General features: G+C 50.8%; 1 protein-coding gene across 1 annotated transcript in view; it reads left to right on the forward strand.

Annotated features, from left to right (window-relative positions):
* Positions 1-13939, forward strand: part of CTSC (cathepsin C) — a 51886-nt gene extending 37947 nt beyond the window's left edge. Inside the window, exon 7 of the mRNA XM_069759270.1 lies at positions 12879-13939. Within this exon, the coding sequence (XP_069615371.1) occupies positions 12879-13381 (503 nt within the window). The 3' untranslated portion in view covers positions 13382-13939. The remainder of the gene's footprint in view (positions 1-12878) is intronic.
* The last annotated feature ends 3536 nt before the right edge of the window (positions 13940-17475 follow it).

The following is a 17475-nucleotide window of genomic DNA, read 5'->3' on the forward strand; positions in this document are numbered from 1 at the left end:
ACGGATCCGCACTACCTCTCCTGAGCATTCACCACGCCATTCAGCCTCTAGTAGCTCCACTTCTCACTCGCCCTCTCCAGGGGTTCATAGCGATCATGAGTCTGAGGCGTCCTTGGACCCGGATTCTCCAGAGTTTCAGTCGACTGTGGATTCCTTCATCGAAGCTGTCAATCATGCTCTAAAGGTTGATGACACTAATTCGGCCCTGGTATCTTTTACAAGAACCAAGCGATCCCATAAGGTGTTCGCCTCTCATCCGGATTTTTTAGATATAGTCCGGCGACACAGGTAGCGTCCGGATAAGCGCTTCACGGGTAAAAAGGCCCTGGAAACAAAGTATCTCTTTTCCGCAGAGCTTGTCAAAGATTGGACGGAACCTCCACTAGTAGATCCTCCGGTATCACATTTGGCTACCAAAACGCTTTTATCCGTACCTGATGGGGCTCCAATTAAAAACCTTCCCCTGACGAAGACGCCTTAGCAGCGTCGATACGCGTGGGGCCGCCATCCCCCCTGTCTCAGGCCTCCTTTGCTTCGGCTTTACTCCCTTCACACCCCGGCTGCACTCAGGGGCACACGCTCTTGCTGTGCCTGCTAGCCTTTATTTTCCTTCTTGGGGGCATATCTACCGCTCTGCATTGTCAGCATATGGGCTCCTCATTGGTTAGGACTTTGTTCCTTATTGTGGTAATGTATAGTATGGGGTGTTTGCATTAAGGAAGGCAGTAGGCCGGCTATATCATTTATATTTGTGTGGTCTAGCAGTACATTTGAGTCTCTTGGGACAACTGTATAATTCCATTCCATGCCTGTTATTTGAACTAGGAGAGTCGGTTACATGTAGGGTCTAGGGCATTTGGGACTGGTTTAGCAGCATAGGGCATTAAGCATTTGCATTATTATTGTATCTTTTTGCTGCTTTTTCTGATGTTCTCTGTATTTGTTGCACATATTTTGTATACTGATATAAGGATCCCTATCATTGTACCTTGGGGGATGAGGGTTGGTCCATCTGGTTTTTAAATGTTTGGTCCCCCCCTTGTCTTTGCCTCTATGTGAAGTGACATGTTATGGTATAATAAAAATTTATTACATATGGTTGATCCCACTGTATGCATATCTTTTTTTCTCTTTTTTTTCTCCAATTAAAAATCCCACAGCATGCCAGAGACTCCCTGGCTCGCTCAGTGTATGAAGCCTCAGGTTCCTCTCTATCCCCTTCATTCGCTGTGGCATGGGTCGCAAAAGCAATGGTTTTCTGGGCAGATACCCTTGCAAAATCCATTCAGGACCAGGCTCTTCCGTCTGAGGCAGCAGATCTCGCCAAGCAAATTGCTATGGCTGGAGACTGATGTACGCGTCTTTAGACGCAGCAAACTGTGTGACAAGTGCTGCCTTAAACGCCGTCACCATTAGGAGAGCACTATGGCTTAGAGCAGGGGTCCCCAACCCGTAGCTCGCGAGCCACATGTGGCTCGCCTGCCCCTGACATGTGGCTCGCTGACGACCACAGAAAAAAAAGTCCCTAGGGAGTCGCCCCGCTGCCTGTAATACCCACCCAGGGTGGGTGTCAGCAAGTGGCGGGGCCCTGAACAGGCAGGGGGCCTACTCATCGTCAGGGACACTGGCGCGCTATAGTGCCGGCCCCCGTGAGTCGACCCCCCCCCGCCTGCTCTGGGCTCCGGCACTTGCGATACTTACCTCTCCCGGTTCCAGCGCTGCAACATCTTCCATTCTCTGACTGTGACGTTCAGGTCAGAGGGCGCAATGACGTCACCAGTGTGCGCCCTCTGCCTGAGCAGTCACAGCGCAGAGCAGGAAGACACCGACGGTAAAGAGTCCAGAGCAGCGACAAGCAACGAGAGGTGAGTATTTCATTTTTTTTTTTTTAATATTTGGAGCAATATATGGGGACCATCAGTCGGGGCCCAAATATGGAGCATTATATGGGGCCAGTAATATAGGGAGCATCCTATGGGGCCAGTAATATAGGGAGCATCTTATAGGGCCAGTGATATAGGGAGCATCTTATGGGGCCAATAATATAGGGAGCATCTTATGGGGCCAGTAATATACGGAGCATCTTATGGAGCCAGTGATATAGGGAGCATCCTATGGGGCCAGTGATATAGGGAACATCTTATGGGGCCAGTAATATAGGGAGCATCCTATGGGGCCAGTGATATAGGGAGCATCTTATGGGGCCAGTAATATAGGGGGCATCCTATGGGGCCAGTAATATAGGGAGCATCCTATGGGGCCAGTAATATAGGGAGCATCTTATGGGGCCAATTTAATATGGAGCATCTTATGGGGCCAATTGTATAGGGAGCATCTTATGGGGCCCAATTTAATAGGGAGCATCTTATGGGGTCAATTGTATAGGGAGCATCTTATGGGGCCAATTTAATAGGGAGCATATTATGGGGCCAATTGTATAGGGAGCATCTTATGGGGCCACTTTTATAGGAAGCATCTTATGGGGCCAATTCTATAGGGAGCATCTTATGGGGCCAATTTAATATGGAGCATCTTATGGGGCCAATTCCATATGGAGCAGTATATGGGGCCAATTCCATATGGAGCAGTATATGGGGCCAATTCCATATGGAGCAGTATATGGGGCCAATTCCATATGGAGCAGTATATGGGGCCAATTACTGTACATATCGAGCAGTATATGGGGCCAATAATATATTAAGCATCTTATGGGATTGCTACTTCCAATAGATGGCACTAGAGTTCAATTTGCATAACAATAATGTAAAATACATAAGGATAGAGTGAAAGCGAAAATCTGCATGTTATTATTTGTGCCTTCTCTAGGTTTTTTTATGACTACCTGCATTCTGGCTCTCGACCAACTTTCATAGCGGAATGTGGCTCTCAAGGTAAGAAAGGTTGGGGACCCCTGGCTTAGAGAGTGGCACGTGGATTCCTCTTCTAAAACGTCTGATTTCTCTGCCTCTTTCAGAGCGGACGTCTGTTTGGAGAAAAATTAGACCAGCTTATTTCTGATGCTTAAGGAGGGAAAAGCAAATTCCTCCCGCAGCACAGGCCTAAAACTGCTTTTCAGCGTCAGCAACATTTTTGCTTTCGGCCCTTTCGCAGTAGTCCGTTCTGGTCCTCCTCCACAGCCTCATCCATACCAGAACGATCTCCACGTACAGAGACTCTCTGCCCCCATACAGGCCGTATCAGTCCTGGCGAGGTAAGCCTAGGCAACCCAGAACCAGGGGATCCAGGCCCTCCAGCACTGTTTTTCCCTCTCGTCTTCCAAGTTCAGGAGCTCAGTCTCGCGCACTTCACTGCGCCATCGAATCTCTCTGCCGAAACGGGGTCATTGTTCCGGTTCCAGAACACGAGAGTCAGAGGTTTTTACTCAAACCTCTTCGTTGTTCCAAAAAAGGATGGGACGGTGATCCCTATTTTGGATCTAAAGCTCCTAAACAAGTATGTAAAGGTCCAGCACTTCAGGATGGAATCCCTCCTGTCAGTCATCTCAATAGAGAGAGTTTCTAGCATCAATAGACATCAAAGATGCTTATCTCCATATCCCAGTCTTCCCACCACATCAAAGGTTCCTGCGTTTTGCCATCCAAGAGGACCATTTTTAATTCACGGCCTTACCCTTCGTCCTTGCTATCGCGCCCAGGGTATTCAAAGGTCATGGCTGTCATGGCCATTCTTCACTCCCGAGGAGTGGTCATGTTGCCATACTTAGACGACCTCCTGATCAAAGGTCCGTCCTACCATGCCTGTGAAGCAAGCGTCCGCATTACCTTGGATACCCTTTCACGCCTGGGCTGGCTAATCAACTTGGACAAGTCCTCCCCCGTTCCAGCACGACGGATCTCCTTCCTAGGCATAACAAGTCCAAGGGGCTGGTCCTGCTTCTTCGGTCTAAGGCCCAAGCACTTCAGCATGGAACCCGAACACTGTCATCCTTTTCCTCATTCCATTCGGTTTGCCATGAGGATCCTGGGGAAAATGGTGGCAGCAATGGAAGCAGTTTCCTTCGCCCAACTGCATCTCCACCCCTTACAACAGGCTCTGCTGGACAGTTGGGTCAGGAGTCCCTTATCCCTCGATCGGCCATGTCCTCTGTCCCCGCAGATCAGGCAAGCGCTCAAATGGTGGACTTTGGAATCATGTCTCAGCCATGGAAGGTCTCTTCTCCCAATTCACTGGCTGGTGATAACTACCGATGCCAGTCTCCTCGGTTGGGGAGCGGTATTTCGCCACCACACTGCCCAGGGGCGTTGGACGATTCAGGAGTCGAGACTTCTGATCGCTCGAATCTCCACGATGTTTATCGGATTTGCCCTGAGACGTTTCCACTTCCTCATCGCGGGTCATCCAATTCAAATTCGATCAGACAACGTCACAGAGGTGGCGTACATAAACCATCAGTGGGGTACCCGCAGCAGGGCAGCGATGCGGGAGGTCTCCCACATCTCCGTTGGGCCGAGACCAACCGCTCCACCATTTCTGCAGTGCACATTCCAGGCGTCGAGAACTGGGCGGTGGACTTTCTCAGCCGTTAGGGTCTGGCCTCAAGGGAGTAGGAACTCCATCCGGAGGTCTTTCAGCAAATTTGCCTTCGCTGGGGGACTCCGGACGTGGATCTGATGCGTCCAGACTCAACGCAAAAGTTCCCAACTTCATAGCACGTTCTCGGGATCCCCTAGCCATCTGGGTGGACGCACTGATATCCCCATGGCATCGGTTCCATTTCCCGTACGTGTTTCCTCCGCTTCCTTTGCTACCGAAGGTAATCCAGAAAATCAAGATGGAGGGGGTTTCCTTTGATCCTAGTTGCCCCGGATTGGCTGCATCACACATGGTACACAGAGCTCTTATCCGACGTTCCCTGGGGGTTACCAGACCGCCCAGATCTGCTTCGCTAAGGGCCGATCTACCACCAGAGCTCAGGGGCCCTACGTTTAACGGCTTGGCTGTTGAAACCTGGATCCTAACTCAAGCTGGTTTCTCCCAGCAAGTCATTGCCACCATGATAAGCACTCGCAAGATGTCTTCCGCTTGCATCTGTCATCGCACCTGGAAAGCCGCCTTCTCATGGTGCAGGCTCTGTGGACGTCCTCCTCTTGTTTTTTCAATTCCCTCCTTTCTGGAATTTCTCCAGTCCGACTTGGATTCCGGCCTGGCGCTCAGTTCCCTCAAGGGTCAGATCTCGGCATTATCCGTGTTGTTCTAACGTAAGATTGCTGCTAGCTTGCAAGTCAGAACTTTTGTTCAGGGGGTCTCCCATGTAGTACCCCCCTATAGAATGCCATTAGAGACTTGGGATCTCAATTTGGTCCTGAGTGTTCTTCAGGAGTCCCCTTTTGAACCTCTGCAGGATGTCCTGCTGATTCTCTCCTGGAAGGTCGCCTTCCTTGTGGCAGTAACCTCTATCAGGCGAGTCTCAGAGTTGGCCGCACTGTCCTGCCGGGCACCCTTCCTTTCCTTCCACCAGGACAAAGTGGTCCTACGTCCATCTCCGTCGTTCTCCCCAAGGTGGTTTCATCCTTCCACCTTAATGAAGATATCATTCTTCCCTCCTTCTGCCCACAGCCAAGACATAAGGTTAAAAAGGCCCTTCACACCTTGGACGTGGTAAGGGCTCTCAGGAGGTACATTTCAAGGACTGCTTCCTTTCGCAAATCGGACTCCCTCTTTGTGCTCCCAGAGGGTCAGACAGGGTTTAGCCGCTTCTAAAGCCGTGATGGCCAGATGGATCCGATCAGCTTTTCAAGAATCTTATCAGGTCAGGGGCAGACCTATCCCGGCGGGGATAGATCTGCCCCTATCACTACGCTACAATGTCCACACTCAATCTTCTGCAGATGCAGCCCTTGGCAGACGTATTCTGCAGGCGGCCGTTGCGCATTTATAGTCAGTTGGTGCACGGTTATTCGGTTGTATTGTTCCCCACCCAGGGACTGCTTTGGGACGTCCCATGGTTCTGTGTCCCCCAATGTGGTGAAGGAGAAATAGGGATTTTTGTGTACTCACCGTAAAATCCTTTTCTCCAAGCCACTCATTGGGGGACACAGCACCCACCCTGTTAGCCTTATGGCTTGTTCCTCTTTTGGCTTACTCTTGACATGTTATATTCTAATACTATGTTATATGTTGTTAATGATCTCCTACTGCTTTTACACTGAACTGGGTCTCTGGAAGCCAGCATGAGGGTGTATACTGCAGGGGAGGAGCTAACTTTTTGTCTCAACTTGGTGTCAGCCTCCTAGCGATGGCAGCATAACACCCATGGTTCTGTGTCCTCCAATGAGTGGTTCAGAGAAAAGGATTTTACAGGGAGTACACAAATCCCTATTTCTCCTATGCAGGACTTTTCAACACCGCTGTATATCCTGAAAGTTTAGATCTATAGAGATTGGATGCAATGTAATACACAAAATAAACTAAATTTGTAAACATGCACTGTGAAGGAAACCGGTTACTCCCACGTCACCAATCCGTGACGTAACTACACAGGCACAGCTCTCCGGCGCCCCCTTTGTCTCTCAGGCCAATAAAGGAACTGCACCTAGAGCAAATGGCCGACGGGGAGACTGTCCTGTTACCCACGCCAGGTATTCTAAGATTCGCAATCAGAATAAAAGGATCAGCCTTAGATTAAATCATAAATTAATTGCCTTAAGGGCGCACTAGGTAATTACAAGAAATATACAGTAAAAATCAAGTTACAGTCAGAGTAAAATATAACAATAATAGTACAAGGCTTAGAGGTATAAAGCTGGAGGTCAACTTACCAGGTTGGTCGCTTGTGGAGGCCGGGGAGCTCTGCATTCCACAGGTACAAGACTTCTAGTGCCGGACAGCCCCAAGAAAGCATGTGCTTGCTCCCTTCTGGCTGGCATGCTCTGTTCTTTTATTTCATCATCTTCTCATGTTGTGTCCCACTCTCCAAGTGTCCTCAGCTCTTAATCCTTCTGTTTCCCTCCCCCCTGTAACTGAGTGGGCTAGCAATCTCCACCCCTCAGCTTCCCTGCAAAATCTGTACCCAATACCTAATAAATGGAATAACTGCCCTCAGGATGATCGGATCAGTACACGGGCAGTACCAGCGCATGAGGTTTGTTCTGCCGGTCGTACAGTGAATCAAACCTGGACCCATTCGGTCACTGTGGGAGGCTGATCTCTATATCTCAGGTTCCGGAACTCTCTCAGACCCGGGAGTTGCACTGTCAGATGCGCAATTTCTTTAGGGCGATGAGGATATTTATGAGCCTGTACCTCGGACGATGCGTCCATAATTTCATGTTGGAGACGGTTTGGCTGGGATGACAATAGGCTCGTCCTCCTGTAGCCACCTGACATGCATGCTTTAATTGAGCCCCCAGGCACCTCCATGCCCCCTGCTGGCGTGGCTTCCTCATTCAAGCTTTGAAGTGCCATCTGCCTGCTACACTGGCCTGGTCAATTACCATATTAAAGGGTCTTCATTCAGGTAGGAAAAAGGTTGGGGCTAGGTGAATTCTGATATGGGACAAAATGGAGTCAGGCCTATCTGTTATGATGCCCTGTATCCAAGATGGCGGCTGCTCCCTGATCACACCTCCCTGCTTTAGGGGGCGCCAGGGGGTATCACATTCCGGTGTTCCTCCATGTGCCCTTCCGCACCTTCTCCTTGCCAGGACAACCCATCAGCGTTACCGTGGTCTCTGCCTCTTCTGTGGCGAATGGTGAAGTGATACTGCTGGAGAGCGAGGCTCCAGCGTAGCAACCTCCCATTCGTCCCAGAGACTGAGTGTAACCAGCTGGGGGGGTTGTGATTTGTTTCCACGGTGAAGTGGCGTCCGACCAAGTATGGCTGCCGACTCCATACAATTGCCAGACATTCCTTCTCCATCATGGAATAGGACACTTCCCTCGGCAGGAGTTTCTGGCTCGGGTACAAAATGGGGTGTTCATGACCCGTAGTGTTGACCTGGCTGAGCACAGCACCGAGGCCAAAGTCCCTGGCATCGGTCTGTACTACAGGGAGCCGACTTCACACGGCCGTTCATAGTACAGGAGGGCTAGAAAGGGCGGTTTTGAGCACCCAGAAAGCTGTCTCGCAGGCGGCTGTCCAGTTGACTGCGACGGGCAGCTTCTTCTTGGTGAGGTCCGTCAGGGGCTTGGCCAGGGTACTATACTGTGGAACAAACCTCCTATAGTACCCGGCAGTCCCCAAGAAGAACATCACCTGCTTCTTGGTCCTGGGCGTGGGCCAGGATGTGACGGCATCCACCTTCCCGGGCTCTGGCTTCAGATCTCCCCCACCTACCTGGTTTCCCAGGGAGTGGACCTCACTCATACCCAGCTGGCATTTTTCCGGCTTAATGGTCAAGCCTGCTCACTGGATCTGCCCTAACACCTCAGCCAGGTGCTGTAGGTGATCCTCCCAGGTGGGACTGAAGATGGCAGTGTCATCCAAGTGTGCGGTTGCATACCCTTCCAGTCCCTTGAGCAGCGTGTTGACCATCCGCTGAAAAGTGGCAGGGGCATTCTTCATGCCGAAGGGCATCCCCGTGGACTCGGTCCAAATGGGGTGATAAAGGCAGAGCGTTCCCGTGCCTTAGGGGTCTGGGAAATCTGCCAATATCCCCTGCTCAGATACATGATGGTCAGGTACTTAGACCCGGCCAGCTGGTCCATCAATGTGCGGCATTGGGTACGCATCAGTGACGTCACAGCGTTGAGCCCCCAGTAGTCCACGCAGAACCACGTAGTTCGGTCCTTTTTTAGGGACGAGGACTACAGGCGAAGCCCACGCGCTGTTGGACGCTTGGATCACCCCCAGCTTCAGCATCTCGTCTATCTTTTGGTGCATGTGCTGCTGCACCTCGAGAGAGAGACCCAATATCCTGAATGCCGGATCGGGGGGTGATTGCCGGCATCAACATCATGGATGGCTTCCTCAATCCTTCCGGGCAGGCTGCTGAACAGCTCCCGAAAGGGGTGTAGGGTGACCCCCAGCTGGGAACGTTGATCCTCCGAGAGCTGGTGGCCAACCCCCACAGCCTCGATGGATCCACCTGTCTTGGCTTGGGTGAGCAGATCCAGGAGGGTTTCTACCTCACCTTTCTCGGGAAGGTTGCACACTGGGTGGGGACAAGCCTGCCGCTCATGATGTGCCTTCATCATGTTCATGTGGAAGGCCTTCCTCCTTCCACGGGCATGGTCCAGGGTAACCAGATAGGTGACGGCATTGAGCTGCTGGTGCATGAGGTATGGACACTCCCAGGCCACCTGAAGCTTGTTTTGTGGGACGGGGACCAGTACCCACACCTTTTGACCCACCTGGTAGGTCCTCACAAGCATTCTAGTCATACCACCGCTTCTGGTCAGCCTGGGCCATATTGTCATGCACCAGCTGCGTCAAGGCCGTCATTCTGTCCCAGAAGCGCACAACATACTCAATGGCCGACACTCCACGGGTGGCCAAATCTCCTTCCCATGCTTCCTTACCAGGGCAAGGGGGCCCCCGTACACGTCGCCCATACAGGAGCTCAAAGGGGGAGAACCCCCGTTGAGGCCTGTGGAACCTCTCAGCAGGCAAATAGGTGTGGGAGATACCGCTCCCAGTCTCTTCCGTGGGAGTCGACCAACATCTTCAGCATCTGCTTTAAGGTGCCATTGAACCGCTCACACAGGCCATTGGTCTGTGGGTGATACGGACTGGCTAGCAGATGTTGCACCTGTACCTGCTTACAGAGAGACTCCATCAGCTGTGACATGAGCTGGGTCCCTCGGTTGGTGAGCATTTCTTGGGGGAACCCCACTCTGGAGAAGATCTCCAGTAAGGCAGTGGCCACTTTGTCAGCCCAAATGGGCGATAAAGCTACCGCCTCCAGGTACCGGGTGGCATAGTCCACTACCGTTAATATGAAACATTTTCCGGAGCAGCTGGGAGTGGACAGAGGTCCAATGAGATCCACAGCCACCCTCGAGAAAGGCTCTTCAATGATGGGCAGAGTTACCAGTGGGGCTTTGGGGTGCCGCACCGCCTTCCCCACCCTGTGACAGGTGTCACACAAACGACAGTAGGCAATTACCTTGGTCCTCATTCCAGGCCAGTAGAAATGCTGTGCTAGCCTGGCCCTGGTTTTAGTGATCCCTAAGTGTCCGGCCATTGGAATCTCATGCGCTAGCCGCAACAATTCCGCTCTGAACGGATAAGGTACCACCAGCTGTCGGTCCCTGGGCCACGCCTCCGGTGAACCCTGCTGAACCGTCGCCTGGTACAGCCGTCCCTGGTGCCAGACCACCCGCTTGCAGTCTGACTCCCTGGGAGGCTGTGCCGCCTGCTCCTTGAGAGCTTTCAGGCTAGCGTCAGCTTCCAACGCTGCCTGAAACCTCTGACTCTGTGGCGAGAATGGACAACACTGCCACATCCACTGTCAGCTCCCAGGGATCTGTCTCCTGGCCGCTGTCTGACTCGGCCGCCACTTGGTCGGCGAGCGGGAAGCCATCGGACCTCTGCGAGGCTCCGGCGCTACCACTCCTGGTGACAGCAGCCACGACCGCTGTGCCCACGGGTAGCGCCTGCTTCCCCTCGGCTCCTGACCAAGTCGCCGTGTCAGGCAGACTTCCCTGGCCTTCTGACATCCCGGATGTGGGAAACTCCTGCCCTGGGGTCTTACCTGGTGGCTCCTCTCTTGGGACGCCCCCTCCCCCATGGCCTGTTCCTCTTCCTGCAGGGGCCCTAGACTCAGCAGGCTGGATTCACTTAGGGGCCCTACACTTCCCATAGCAGCCCCTCCCTCCACCTCTGAGCTCTCCCCTACAGTCTCCTCACCTATCCTCACTGTGTGTGGGGTGTCAGTGCATGGACTACCCTCAGGGTGCCACTGTTAGAGGCACATTCAACACATCAACATCAGCATTCACAGTAGTCATGACATTCTTGGGGAGCTGAAATTGGGGGTTCAGTGGCCATACTTGGACACTAGCCGCCCCAAATTGGTCTCAAGTAACACATTGGCGGGAATATTTGGCGATACTCCCACCTCCCGCATTCCCCTCCCAGCGCCCCAGTCCAAAAAACACCTTGGCGACAGGCAGCGCTGGTTCCACACCTCCAATTCTGGAGACGGAAAGGGTTTTCCCCGGTACCAAGTCTTGAGGGGACACCACCTCAGGACATACCAGGGTTCGTTCAGCGCCTGTGTCCCACAGTCCCATGACCACTGAGCGGCCGATGGTGACGGGTTGGTAAATGTCCAGGGACCTCCAACCACCCCCTCCCACACACAAAACAGTGGACGGTTGCTGGGACAGGGATGGGGCCTTATGACGCTGGGGACACTCAGCCTTGAAGTGTCCCAGCTGATTGCAGTGATGACAGCGTCTGGGTTCTGTGCCTGGCCTGGAGAGGGCAGCAGGGGGGTACACCCCTTGCACTCTGGGGGGCTGGGGAAATGGGCAGGATTGGGCTTACCCCCTCTCCAGGTGCTGCTGGCCGGCTTCTTCGGCTCAGGCGCCCTGTTATTGGCATACTCGTCTGCCTGGGCGGCTGTAGCAGAAGCCCCCTCCGGTTTCCGGTCACTGAGGAACTGCTGGAGGTCCTCTGGGCAGTTCCACAAGAACTGCTCCGTGACTAACAGTTCCTGGACCTTCTGACGGGTGGTGAGCACTAGACCCGAGGTCCAGTGCTCTGCAACGCCTGCATATGGTCGATCCAGGTGTCCTTTGGGCCCTGCTGCAGGCTCTGGAACTTCAGCGGTAGGACTCCAGGGTGAGGTTGTAGTGCTGGATCAGGGCCTGCTTGATGCTGCTGTAGTCCTGCTTTGCCCCGGCAGGTAAGTCCCCCAAAACTTCCAGGGACTTACCCCCTCAAACGGGGGGTCAGGTATCTTGCCCACTGATCCGGGGCCAGATGGTGTTGGAGGCAGGTCCTTTCAAAGGCCAGCAGGAAGGAATCCAGGTCTCCATCCTTCTCAAGCAGAGGGAAGTCCTCGGCCCGGACTTTGGAAGCCTTGGACTCTGGTGGTAGGAGCCAGTGTTCAGCCATCTCCAGTCGGTGCTGGCGCTCCACTGCTCTCTGCCGCTGCTTGCTCTGCAGCTTCACAGCGTTCTGCACGCTCTCGCTCCACTGCTTCACGGCATTCTGCACGCTCTGCCTCTGCTGCTTTCTCCGCAGCCGCCATGAGTTTCACATAGACATCTTTATGACCCGCCTCGAGACGTGCCATTGCCGCTGCAACAAGGGTCGCTGATGTGGACATGCTGGGGCGGGTAGGTGGTGGGTAGTCCCTTGCAGGACTAAGCACGGGTGGCTGGCTCCTTGGAGTCCTGGCTGAACTCCCCCTCGCCTTGAACGGTACTGTCCACCACCACCACCTCCTCATAGACCATAGTGAATTCTGATATGGGGACAAAATGGAGTCAGGCCAATCTGTTATTATGCTCTGTATCCAAGATGCCGGCTGCTCCCTCATCACATGCACAAAAATAAAATGTCACCACATTGGCCTCCAGTTTAGACTCTACGTCATCTTGAGGGACATTGTTTTGTGTTTTATCGGCCTCACCTTGCTTTTTATGCTGCTTGATTTTTAATTTTTTTTTTTATACGCTTATTGCATGATGGTCAAAAGTTAAACTCTTATGATTTAGGCGTGGCTCTCATTTATATATTGGAATTACTACTTGCTTATAGGTTTCTTTTAATATTTAGGCCAAGTTTATACAACCATGTTTCACCATCCAAGAAAGGGTTGATTTGGAGCAAGTGCTCTTTTGCAGATGGCTGTTTTTTGCCTTGAGTATTGTCTTTAGGATTTGATATTTGGCGGACCTCCTTCGTCTATGTTCTTGCACCGTGTAGACTTCTTGACATCCTTCACTTTCATGTCTCTTCACAGGTTGTGATGGTGGCTTCCCTTACCTGATCTCCGGCAAGTACATTCAGGACTACGGCATCGTAGAAGAGTTCGATTTTCCGTACACCGGCCAGTCCTCCGCCTGTACCCTGAAAGATAACTACTACAGATACTACTCGTCCGAGTATCACTACGTGGGAGGGTTCTACGGGGGCTGCAACGAAGCCTACATGAAATACGAGTTGATTGCCGGGGGTCCTATAGCCATATCCTTCGAGGTTTACGATGACTTTGGGTATTATTCAGGAGGCATCTACCACCACACGGGGCTTCAGGATCAATTCAACCCATTCCAGTTAACAAACCACGCGGTTGTCCTGGTGGGGTATGGAGCGGACTCCAATACTGGTGAGAAGTACTGGATCGTGAAGAACAGCTGGGGGGAGTCGTGGGGGGAGAAGGGTTTCTTCCGAATACGGAGGGGCACAAACGAGTGCGCAATTGAAAGTATAGCTGTATCTGCCACACCTATTCCAAAACTGTAAGAGCCTGTGTGTACAGTAGATAGAGGTGTGATTGCTCCATGCTGGAAATGCACAATGTTTAATGAATCTTCGCAATCATGCTGTAACTGAGACTGGGGGGGATTCACAATCTCAGACCTACTGAACCCCTAAACCATGGCAATTATTGGTCTAGATCTGCCAGTGATTAATCATGTCTTGACATATTTGGCTTAAATGCTGTTATCAATTGGGTCACGTGACATTATGACCTGACTGCTGCAGCCAGTTGGAGGTTGCTGATCGGCTGCAGCCTTCTTGGTATTCCTTCTGGGCAGATCTCTTGATCTGGCAGAATATTAAAGGATGCGGCTGATGAGCAGGATGCAGACACGAGGCCCGGACCCCCTGAATCTGGAGGTGTAGAGGCTTCTGTGGCAATCCTAGGTATTGCTGTATGGAGGTCCGGGTAATGTGGCCAATCTGGCTATGGCCAGGCTCGGAACCTACCGATATATGCACACACATTTCCCTCCCGGTCTCTTCTGCGCTTTTATATTCAGATCTTGCTTTGCCATCAAAAAAAAAAAAAAAAAACAACCCTGCATTTATAGGGTGAGGAGCTGTGTACACGTGCACTAGGAGAACTCTCCAGAAAGGGATTTCATGTGCCTTAATGCAATTTATTATCAGGGACTTTTTTTTTATGCCATCTGTGAAATTTTAATGATTATCAATAAAGATTGTTTTATATATTTGAAAAAAAAAATTGCATCTTTTTTCGCCGTGAAAACTATGGGGCAGGGGAGAAATTCAAATGGGATTATAAAGCCACTCTGACATGGATTTCTAAAAAAAAAAAAAAGTCCCAAGCACCACTAGGTCTCTGCAATCTGTTGCATAATGTATGCAGTTTTGTATTGTGAAATCTGGTGAGTGATCCAATGTAGCCTCTTATGTATATTGCACAGCCCATCTAGTATATTGTACAGCCCACGCAGTATATAGCAATGTGGGCATCATATCCCTGTTAAAAAAAAAAAAAAAAATCTATACTCACCTTGCGGAGCCTCCAGATCCAAGCAAAGCGGTTACCGACGCTGCTCACGACCCTCCGGTAACCGGTCCATGCTGCGGTCTCGTGAGATCGCAGCGTGGACCAGAGCATCGCGAGCGGGAAAGGCCTGTTGATCTGGGGGCCAACGGCGGGTGAGTATGTAACTATTTTTTATTTTTTTTTTAACATTAGATCTTTTTACTAGTCATGCTGCATAGGCAGCATGAATAGTAAAAAGTTGGTCACACAGGGTTAATAGCAGCGTTAACCAAGTGCGTTACACCGCGGTCAATGCTGCCATTAACCCTATGTGAGCGCTGACTGGAGGGGAGCACTCAGTGGGCACTGACTGCGGGGAGGAAGGAGCGGCCATTTTTCCGCCGGACTGTGCCCGTCGCTGATTGGTTGTGGCAAAACAGCCACAACCAATTAGCGACTTGGATTACATGACAGTAAGAGGCCGCGACCAATGAATATCCGTGACAGACAGACAGACAGAAGGACAGAGACTTAAGTGACCCTTAGACAATTATATAGTAGATTCATGTGCTGATGGGCACAAAGGATAGAACGAGAACAGGGCCATACATGGTGTAGTGGAAACTTTTGGAACTGCAACTTGGATCACATTTTGTTGGGTTGCTTTATATCAGAAGGGTTCTGGTTTCTATAGCGTTTTCCAAATGTGGCCCATTAGGAGTCCCAGTGTCCAATTCATTGGCCTTTTAAAATGAGCACACTTTAGACCTGGCATCAATACGTTGTATAGTGTATTGCCCAACACAAGCTAGTAACATTTGACTATGAACTTGTAGACTTACAATTTTCTCCCCCCCCCTTCCCATCAGTCTTTCTTGCGGGATCTCAAAAAAAAATTTTTTTAAAAAGCAACGTCCACGGGTGGAAGGCATGCAGAGATGGTATGGTGGGCATGCTTGCTGTGTAGGTGATTTTTTTATGGGGGCACTAGATAACGTGACAACTTATGGGGCTGTGCTGGCTTTCGGGGCACTAGTTGACAATATTTGATGGGCTTTGGCTTAACCTCGAGCCATGGTGAGTTAATAGATGAATGATCTGTAGGAAGATCAATCTGCAAGCCCACATGGGTCCATCAGGGTCTTCTCCACCGTTGTCAAGCCATCGGTTGCTGGTCTTCCTCTTTTGCCTTGTTCCTTCTTGTATGCCGACCATGATGTCCTTCTCCAGTGTTTGTTCATTGTATGATGTGTCCAAAGTAGCTAAATCGTAGCTTGGTGATCCTTGCTTTGAGTGAAATGTCTGGCTTGAGTTGTTCCAAAGTTGATTTGCTTGTTCTCGCTGTCTGTGGTATTGATAATATCCTTCTCCAGGACCACCTTTTTCAAAGGCAACGATTCTGTCTTGTTTCTCTATCTTCCAGCTTTTGTTGCTGTATGTTACCCGTTTCTGTAGTCTTGTGTGGTAACTACACTGACCAAATATAGAAACACAACCCTTCTTTGTTTTGTTTCACCCATTTTTCATAAGCTGAACTCAAAGATCAAAGACTTTTCCGTGTAAACAAAAGGCCTTTATTTCAAACTAGATAGTGACCCGATTCTAACGCATCGGGTATTCAAGAATATGCATGCCCACGTAGTATATTGCCCAGTGATGTATACAGCCCAGAGCCACGTAGTCTATTGGCCAGCCACGTAGTATACAGCACAGAGCCGTGTAGAATATTGGCCAGCCACGTATGTCACAGGTTAAAAAATAAAAAAACCTATACTCACTGTTCCGAGGGCCCCTTGTAGTTCGGTCACATGACCGTGACGTCATGGCAGGTCCTCACGCAGGGCCTGTGATGACGTCCTGGTCACATGACTGTGACGTCATGGCCAGTCCTTCTCCCATACCATCCTTGCCATCGGAACCTGCCGCTTGCATGGAGTGGTCACCGGAGTGTAGCGAGGAGCGGGAAAGGCGGCGGAAGGTGATTATATAATTTATTTTTTTAATTATTTCTAACATTAGATGTTTTTACTATTGACGCTGCATAGGCAGCATCAATAGTAAAAACTTGGTCACACAGGGTTAATAGCGGCGGTAACGGAGTGAGTTACCCACGGCATAACATGGTCCGTTACCGCTGGCATTAACCCTGTGTGAGCGGTGACTGTGGGGAGTAGGGAGGAACTAATCGGACTGTGGCCGTCGCTGATTGGTCGTGGCAGCCATGACAGGCAGCTGGCGAGACCAATCAGCGACTTGGATTCCATGACACAAAGGCCGTGACCAATGAATATCCGTGACAGAAAGGACAGACAGATGGAAGAGACCCTTATGAATATTATCTACTATATAATTGTCTAAATCTGTGCTAGTGAGCACTGCTCCTTTGCTTAGATAAGCCATCCACCGCACAGGTGTGGTATATCCCGATGCTGATTAGACACACGATTATTGCACATGTCCTTAGGCTGTCACAATAAAAGACCACTCTAAAATGTGCAGTTTTATCACAAAGCGGATGTCGCAAGTTTTGAGGGAGCGTGCAGTTGGCATGCTGACTGCAGGAATGTCCACTGGAGCTGTTGCCCATGAATAGGATGTTCATATCTCTACCATACACTGTCTCCAAAGGTGTTTCAGAGAATTTAGCAGTACATCTAACCAGCCTCACAACCACAGACCACATGTAACCACACCAGCCCAGGACCTCAACAGCCATCATGTTCATCTCCAAGATGGTCTGAGCCCAGTTACCCAGCCCGCTGCAACAATTGATTTGCATAATGAAAGAATTTCTGCACAAACCGTCAGAAACAGTCTCATGGAAGCTCATCTGCATGCTAGTTATCATCGGGGTCTCCACCTGACTGCAGTTTGTCATCATAATGGACCTTCTGTGGGCATATGCTCACCTTCGTTGGCATCTAGCACGTTGGAGAGGTGTTCTCTCATCACAGATGTATCCTGGTTTTCTCTGTACAGGGCAGATGGCAGACTGTGTAGGGCATTGTGTGGGTGAGTGGTTTGCCGATGTCAACATGAATCGAATGGCCCTTGGTGGTGGTGTAGTTTTGGTATGGGCAGTTGGATGTTGTGGACATCA

The sequence above is a fragment of the Ranitomeya imitator genome, chromosome 3, assembly GCF_032444005.1.
Source record: "Ranitomeya imitator isolate aRanImi1 chromosome 3, aRanImi1.pri, whole genome shotgun sequence".
In the NCBI taxonomy this organism is placed as follows: Eukaryota; Metazoa; Chordata; class Amphibia; order Anura; family Dendrobatidae; genus Ranitomeya; species Ranitomeya imitator.